Genomic DNA, 8,564 nt, shown 5'->3' on the forward strand with positions numbered 1-8,564 from the left:
CGAAATTTAATCATTTGTATTTTGGTTCATGTGGTGATAATATGCTAATCTGTGATTTTCTTTAGAAAGCTCTTCGAAAGATGTCGGTTACAGCATGATATTAACCTTTGACCTTTCTGTAACCAATATACTTATTATATTTCACTGAACTGAATTAGTACTATTTGTCTTTTTAGCATGGGTCTTTTGACCGCCTGAATTTCGCTGAAACTGCCATGCCTTCAGAACCAGGATCATCAATTGGAGCAGCTGTTGCAGCAACTCTTACTATTCCTTCAGATGCTCAACGTACCGTCACATTTTCACTAGCATGGGACTGCCCTGAAGTCAAGTTTCCGGCAGGAAGGGTTTACAACAGGTTGGCTGTAGAAAACTTGTATAAAATTTCCTGTCTGAAGACTATGCTTAACTAACGAAACTTAACAGGCGTTACACTAAATTCTATGGTACTAATGGGGATGCAGCTGCAAAGATTGCGCACGATGCTATTATCGGTAATACTCTTTGATGAGATACATTATATTTTGTATTTGTATGGTTGGGATTGCTTCTAAACTCAATATTGAGAATTATCCATAGATTATTTTTGGAGAGCCAGACTATGGATAAAATTTTCTCTTTTCTTTTCTATTCTTTCTTTGATGTCAAAATTTAGATGATTTCCCAAAGCATGCACCATAGTTATAATTGCTAATAGCCTAATAGAATTCATGAATAACTTACTAAAGCTTCTATGAATTGGTGACATAGGGCACCGGCAATGGGAGGTTCAGATTGAAGACTGGCAAAGACCAATCCTTGAAGACAAGAGACTTCCTGAGTGGTAATGCTCAGTTCTTTATTAACTTTCTTCTTGTACTTTAAAAATTCTGAAGCATTCAGAGTTGTGCAGGTACCCTACAACCCTTTTGAATGAGCTGTACTATCTGAATTCTGGGTTCACAATTTGGACAGGTATTTCTCTAAAACTTGGGTATTATATATTAGCTAATTAAGCCATGTTTATTTGCTTTAAAACTTTTCAGACTCTCTATGATTCTGTGGTATGAGTTATGACTTTCTCGGTCATCAATTTGTGACATTATTCTCTGTTTCGCAGATGGTTTAGGTCCGGTGCATAGTTCAGCTAGCTTAGGGGAAAGAAAATTTTCGCTGGATGGGTTCATATATGATTTAGAGAGTCCAAATTTATCGCCCCAGAGTGATACTGCTATTAACATTCTTGAAAGATTTAGCTCTATACACACTCCAACTGCATCAAAGTCAGCATATGGAGTAAATTTGCTTCAAGAAGGGGAAGAAAACATCGGTCAATTTCTTTATCTTGAAGGCATCGAGTATCCAATGTGGAATACCTTTGATGTTCATTTTTACTCATCTTTTGCACTGGTCATGCTTTTTCCAAAACTTGAACTCAGTGTCCAAAGAGACTTTGCTGCAGCAGTAATGATGCATGATCCTGAAAAAAGGCAAACTCTAGTTGATGGCCGAATGGTTCGTAGAAAGGTTCTTGGTGCTGTTCCTCATGATATTGGAGTCAATGATCCATGGTTTGAAATAAATGGCTATAATCTTCATAACACAGATAGGTGGAAAGACTTGAATCCAAAATTTGTTCTCCAGTGTTATAGGGATGTAGTTGCCACCGGAGACAAGAAGTTTGCAAGAGCTGTTTGGCCAGCTGTTTACATTGCAATTGCTTATATGGACCAATTCGACAAGGATGGCGACGGAATGATTGAGAATGAAGGCTTCCCTGATCAAACTTATGACACATGGTCTGTATCTGGTGTGAGTGCATATAGTGGTGGACTTTGGGTTGCGGCACTTCAGGCAGCTGCAGCCTTGGCACGTGAAGTTGGTGACAAGGGCTCTGAGGAGTATTTTTGGCTCAAGTTCCAGAAAGCCAAAAGTGTATATGAGAAATTATGGAATGGTTCATACTTCAATTATGATAGCAGTGGTGGGAGTAATAGTTCATCCATTCAAGCTGATCAATTAGCTGGACAATGGTTGTTTTTCTTCTTCTGGAAACTATGCCTTATTTGCATGCTTTATTTCCATTGGTGCAACTTGTGAAGTAGGTTTGTTAGATTAACAACATATGTGCATATGCCAGTAACTTCAATTGAATTATTCTATAAGAATAACTTCAGAAAGATAACTTAAATCAGCAAAAACTGGAAGAATATAAACAATGTTGTAGAGTTTGTTATGCATATAATTCAGTCTTTGGTTTTATCTTCAATTATTTGCATATGTAGCTTCCTCTTCATTATACTTACAATGAAATTGATAATTCTTACTTATTGTTTTTCAGGTATGCAAGAGCATGTGGTCTTTTGCCAATTGTTGAAGAAAAAAAAGCTAAAAGTTCGCTTCAAATGGTTTATGATTACAATGTTATGAAATTTAAGGGTGGAAGCCGCGGCGCTATAAATGGGATGTTACCTAACGGAGAAGTTGACATGTCATCGATGCAGTCGCAAGAAATATGGTCAGGGGTTACATATGCCGTAGCTGCAACAATGATCCAGGAAGACATGATTGACATGGCATTCCAAACTGCAAATGGAGTATATGAAGCTGCATGGTCCAAGGATGGACTTGGGTATAGTACCTTATTACTCTATCCTCTTGATACTTAAACTTTTGGAAAATTATAGCCTCAAGTTGATAACAAAGTAAGCTTTAACCACAGAATCAGAAGGTTTTAATTTTACCAACGGATTTCTTTGATAAGAAACTTAACTTTCTTTTTCTTTCTTGATTAGTCCATTATGTCATGTAACACAAGAGTAATGCAATTTTTAGTCAATATTTTAATTCTCAACAAATTTTAATCAAATTAGTCTCTAACTCTTTATTTTTTTAGATGAATAAATTTTCAAGTCATATTTTGACAAAGAATTAAACAATCATTATTTAATAAAGACATAACCATCTTTTAAAATTTTTAAATTAATTTTTTTATATAGACAAATAATCTAAAATTTGAAAACTGATTTAGTAATTAAATTTAACTGAAAATTAAAATGTTTTAATTAAATACTTTCTAAAAATTAATTCAGATATTAGTCAACAAAATAACTCAAAATAAAGTTTTTTGTGTTTTATCATGTATTCTTTAAGAAATAGTTATTAAAGGTTCATTCTTCTGTTGAATCAACAGTTATGCTTTCCAAACTCCTGAAGCATGGGACATTAACGATAGATACAGATCTATGTGTTACATGCGCCCTTTAGCCATATGGGCAATGCAGTGGGCATTATCGAGACCAAATAAGCACACGTGGCGCGAGATTAAGGTTGATGTGAAGGATGATGATTTGTCTTTGTCAAGATACCATGCTGGTTTTTGCAAAGTTGCACGTCTTCTAAAGACTAAGGATGAGAAAGCACCAAGAAGTTTATGGCAGCTTATATATGATTCTACTTGCAAGAGGATGTTGTAATAAAAGATTATTAGATTTAAACTTATGCAATGCACCAAAAGAATGCAATAATGTAAATGAAAATAATCTTTTGCATTAAAAGATAAAATAATTTAAACTTATCAAACTCTTTTTATAGAATTATTTTGACTGATTTTTTTTAGATATAGACCAGGATTTTGTGTAACACACCGTTATTGAATTTTATTGTATTTTTCAAAATTTTCATGGTGGAACAATTTGTAGGAGGCTGAATTGTAATAGCAATTTTTTTTTAATTTATCTGTAGTAATATGCAAGAGTGTATTGAGTAATTATAATATTAAATATATATTATGTCAACACACGGAGTGTATTGATATTACATAAGGAGCTTAAGCATATTATATTTTTTTATTATAGTAAAATGATTAATAATATTATATCATATATAAATTTTTACTTTAATTTATATTATATATGTAAATGGTGGTTATATAATTTTTAAAATTTAATTTTATTTGTTAGATTTAATAATTATAGGGGCGGGTTAGGGTTTAACATTTTACAACCCGCGTGTAGGGCGGGGCGGGTTTGATGCGGGTTTTCTGTAGGGCGGGGCAAGGTCGGGTAGAGCAAAAACCCGCCCCTACCCGCCCTGTTGCCACCCCTATATCCAATTAAATCCTAGTTGAATTATGATTGAATTTTTGAACATCTAATTCTACCGATTTAATGACCGGTTGGGATTTCAAACCACATATGTGACCTTTGTTGAAAGTTGAAACTACTAATAAAAATAACGGTAACAAATGAGTTCAATTTATTTATTTATTTATTTAAGTACTTACCTTTTTTCCCCCTTTAACCCAAATGGAGTATGGATAACGATTAACGACGCTTAACGTTCTGAACTTCTGATATCCCTGTGACCAACGAAACCCAACACATTGGACTTTCCAATTGAATTCCAATGGCTTTGAAAACTTGCTTCACTCTTCTCCACCATTCACAACACTCTTCTTCCAGAATCTTCTTCTCAATCCCCTTTTTCAATTCTGCTACCTGCATTCTTCACAATGAACCTCACAACAACCACATCCTGCATTTCTCAACATTTTTTACTAAGAGGAAGCTCAATCTTGCTCTTCTTCTCACAACTTTTCTTTCGAGCAATTTATCAAACACTAGTGGTGCATTGTTGATGGCTCAAGAGTTGGACTTGGAGCTTCACAGATACACTGATTCCAAGGAAGGTTTCACTCTTCTTATACCCTCTTCTTGGACTAAGGTAAAATTATTTACCCATTTTCTTAGAATTCAAACTTATTATTAACCTTAATCTTTGATAAGCTTTTTCTACTGTGAAGAATTGCGTATGTTTTCCTCTCTGTTTGGTATGATGTGTTGGAAAATGATTCAATAGAGTTAAATGGAAATGGAATGAGGTAGGTAAAATATTGAGTTAAAATCTAGCTGTTAGTGTGTAACTCTTTTACACAGACATTTAATCGTGTGCTGTTGCATAGATCAAATTGGTTTCTTGTTGAGATTGAGGTGTAGAAGTTAACCACTTTTTGTTTTATCTATATAGCAATAGTTTGATTTGATATTAATTTAGAAGAATTTTGCATTGAAAATGCATAAAATTTAAACTTAGATGAAATGGAAATGGAATAATAGTATTGGATGAAACTGAACATCATATTTCGTAAAAAGTAGTTATTTATTCCCGCCAAATTACAACACTTTCCATTTACATTGTAACATCTTTGCTGCTCTGGTTTGCAATGAATAGGTTGATAAAGCTGGGGCAACTGCTCTGTTTCAAGATGCAAGTATGGGGAGCAACAACATTGGGGTTGTCGTGAACCCAGTTCGTCTTGCAAATCTTGGAGACTTTGGGAGCCCCGAGTTTGTAGCTGATAAGCTTTTACAAGCAGAAAGGCGTAAGGTAAGGTTCTTGTTTCCATTGCTGGAACTTTCTATGACCAATGCAAAATTTGAGTCAAGTGTTGATGATATTGATTAGAACAATCTCCCTGTACTTGTAGCATAACAACATAAGCAAGGAAGAATGAGCTGAAAGATTTACCCTGGATTAGTTTGACTCTGTTGTGAACATCATTTTGCTAATACTAAGCACCAAGACACTAAAGGCTAAACTAACTAATTGGCTAAAATTGTCTTCTCTGTTTCTTTCATTACATTATATAATAAAAAGGACTCTAGAACCTTCCCTTCCTATCACAAACTATTGGCACCTCACTTGTGATCTAAGCCTCTAAAGTATTCCTCCCTATAACTATTTATTTTTATCCATAGTAGATTCTTCGTTGATCTTTATTTAATTAAATCAAAAGTAGCAATGATCATAGATGTTAGTGAAACATTGCTTCCATATTTATGACAAAAGGAATAATGGCCATTACATATAGTTTGCTATGCATTTAACAACTAAAGTAAGAAGGCAAAAAGCTTATTTCTCTGAAATAGTGAAATGTTCCTTCTGTGTTCATAATTTTCTTTGATCCTAGGGGATAATCAAATGTCTATGTGACTGTATATTATTTGAACTTGTGTGTATTATTCTCCTCATATTCAGGAAAGTACAAAGGAAGCTGAATTAATTGCAGCTTCAGAAAGATCAGGAAATGGAGGTTTGCAAATTTATGAATTTGAATATACCATTGATAGTACTCGTGGAGGAAAGAAGAGGATATTTTCTGCAGCATTTGTGACCTCAAAGAAACTCTATCTTCTTAACATTGTTCATTCTGATAAACCAGAGAATCCTCTTGAACCATATAAAAGAATGATTTTAGAGCAAGTTCTCCATTCCTTTAATGCAGCAGCTTAAAACTTTGAAATGAATATCTCATTTCTTCTCTGATTATTCTCCCTCTCTTGAGTTTTGGTTCTTAAAATATGGCAACTGATTTATGTTCAGTCTTGGTTGAAAGTCATAAAAATCAACCAGACTGAAATTCTAGTGTATAGATTTTATATCACTATGTTTTAACTTACATAGCTACATATTACTTGAACAGTTGAACATTATATCTTTTCAAAAGAGAAAATACTGCAGTAGGTGTGTAATTATTTTCAACAAAGATAAAAACGTTGATTGCATGAACAAATTATTTTTAGAAGATTATAGTTAACGAGATCTCAACTAGGTTTAATTCATAGGCATAGACTTACGCTTTCCACTTATCCTTCCTCCCTTAAGCTATTTATGAAGAAGGCGAAAAAAACACGTAGTTATGTAACTGTAAACCGAAATCTAAATATTTTGGCTCAGAAATATTGTTGGTTAAATCATAGTTTGAATTTTGGATATAGTTAGCTGTGTAAGTAAGAGTGTCAAACAAATTGGTCTATTAATGCAGTTCGTTTAGATCTATTATAGATTTAAATGGATGAACTAATTATATATCAAATATATATGGATATTTAAAATAAAAGTTTTATCTATTTTTTTTTTTAAATCTATCAAACTAAACGGGTCAATATTTTTTTTTGAATTTGTTATCTAAATAGATAACTTGTAATTAAAGCATGTGTATAAGGAGGGAAAAGAGGATCAGATTGTTGGCTACTTGGCTTGAGAAAGCTTGAAACCTCACCCAATTCTGTAGATATCCCAAATTATTGCAGATGATTTTAGAGGGACACACTATTCCGATTAGAAAAGGAATAATAAATATTATTAATTAAGTTAATTACATATGAAATAAAATCTTTTCTATTTTTAATCATAATCTAATCTAACTAACATACTCTAGCTAACAAGTGAACTTTATATAAATGTATTCACTTATATAAATGTTGTATTTAAAAAAAAAATCCAAGCAAGAAGCTAGTTAAGAAGACGAAAAAGTTACTTAAAAGCAAGAATGAGTCCAGAGAAAATCAGACTGAAATTAATTCGTTCCACCCAATTAATTAAAAATTGTCATCAAATTAGTTTGGTTTAATATAAATCGTTTGACAAAAAATTAATTAAAAATAAAAAATTGACTAACTAGTCAAACTGATATAGTATTTTAATAGTTCATCAGTTTAAAATAATAAACTACAAAAGATTTAATCTTTTTAAAAAATATATATATCTTTTATATATTAATATATTATTTTATTATATCCAATTAAATCCTGTGACGAATGAAACCCAACACATTAGACTTTGCAATTCAATTCCAATGGCTTTGAAAACTTGCTTCACTCTTCTCCACCATTCACAACACTCTTCTTCCAGAACCTTCTTCTCAATCCCCTCTTTCAATTCTGCTAACTTCATTCTTCACAATGAACCTCACAATAACCACATCCTGCATTTCTCAACATTTTTTACTAAGAGGAAGCTCCATCTTACTCTTCTTCTCACGACTTTTCCAGAACCCAGTTTGTCTTGCAAATCTTGGAGACTTCGGGAGCCCCGAGTTTGTAGCTGATAAACTTTTACAAGCAGAAAGGTGTAAGGTAAGGTTCTTGTTTCCATTGCTGGAACTTTCTATGACTAATGCAAAATTAGAAGAATCTCCCTGTACTTGTACCATAACAACACAAGCAAAGGAAGAATGAGCTGAAATATTTACCTTGGATTACTTTGACTCTGTTGTGAACATCATTTCGCTAATACTAAGCACTAAGCACAAATTGTCTTCTCTGTTTCATTCATTACATTATATAATAAAAAGGACTCTAGAACCTTCCCTTCCTTTCACAAACTATTGGCACCTCATCTGTGCTCTATAGTATTCCTATAATTATTTATTTTTATCCATAATAGTTTCTTGGTTGATCTTTACTTAATTAAATCAAAAGTAGCAATGATCAAATTGGTTTCTTGTTGATATTAATTTAGAAAAATTTTGCATTGAAAACATAATATTTAAATAGAATCAACTCTTTTATTTGTTATTTTTATTTAAATAGATAAATTGTAATTAAAGTATGTTGTATAAGAAGTGAAACAGAGTATCAAAAAAAGAAAATATTATGTAATCTAAATGAGTCAAATTTACTATTCCGATTAGTTACAATAACAATAATTTGTTATTGTTAATTTAGATGAATTTTGCATTGAAAACATAAAATTTAAATAGAGTCTTTTTTTTATTTTTTATTTTTATTTAAATAGATAAT

At 32.4% G+C, this 8,564-nt stretch overlaps 2 protein-coding genes across 2 annotated transcripts in view; both read left to right on the plus strand.

Annotated features, from left to right (window-relative positions):
- Positions 1-3,726, plus strand: part of LOC107612542 (non-lysosomal glucosylceramidase) — an 8,299-nt gene extending 4,573 nt beyond the window's left edge. Inside the window, exons 14-20 of the mRNA XM_016314230.2 lie at positions 177-358; positions 427-494; positions 751-823; positions 893-954; positions 1,100-2,012; positions 2,321-2,611; positions 3,173-3,726. Coding sequence (XP_016169716.1) covers positions 177-358; positions 427-494; positions 751-823; positions 893-954; positions 1,100-2,012; positions 2,321-2,611; positions 3,173-3,455 — 1,872 coding nt within the window. The 3' untranslated portion in view covers positions 3,456-3,726. The remainder of the gene's footprint in view (positions 1-176; positions 359-426; positions 495-750; positions 824-892; positions 955-1,099; positions 2,013-2,320; positions 2,612-3,172) is intronic.
- Positions 4,259-8,564, plus strand: part of LOC107612543 — a 5,393-nt gene continuing 1,087 nt past the window's right edge. Inside the window, exons 1-3 of the mRNA XM_021108368.1 lie at positions 4,259-4,704; positions 5,212-5,302; positions 7,834-7,898. Coding sequence (XP_020964027.1) covers positions 4,387-4,704; positions 5,212-5,302; positions 7,834-7,898 — 474 coding nt within the window. The 5' untranslated portion in view covers positions 4,259-4,386. The remainder of the gene's footprint in view (positions 4,705-5,211; positions 5,303-7,833; positions 7,899-8,564) is intronic.

The sequence above is a fragment of the Arachis ipaensis genome, chromosome B08 (genome assembly GCF_000816755.2).
Source record: "Arachis ipaensis cultivar K30076 chromosome B08, Araip1.1, whole genome shotgun sequence".
NCBI classification, from domain to species: Eukaryota; Viridiplantae; Streptophyta; class Magnoliopsida; order Fabales; family Fabaceae; genus Arachis; species Arachis ipaensis.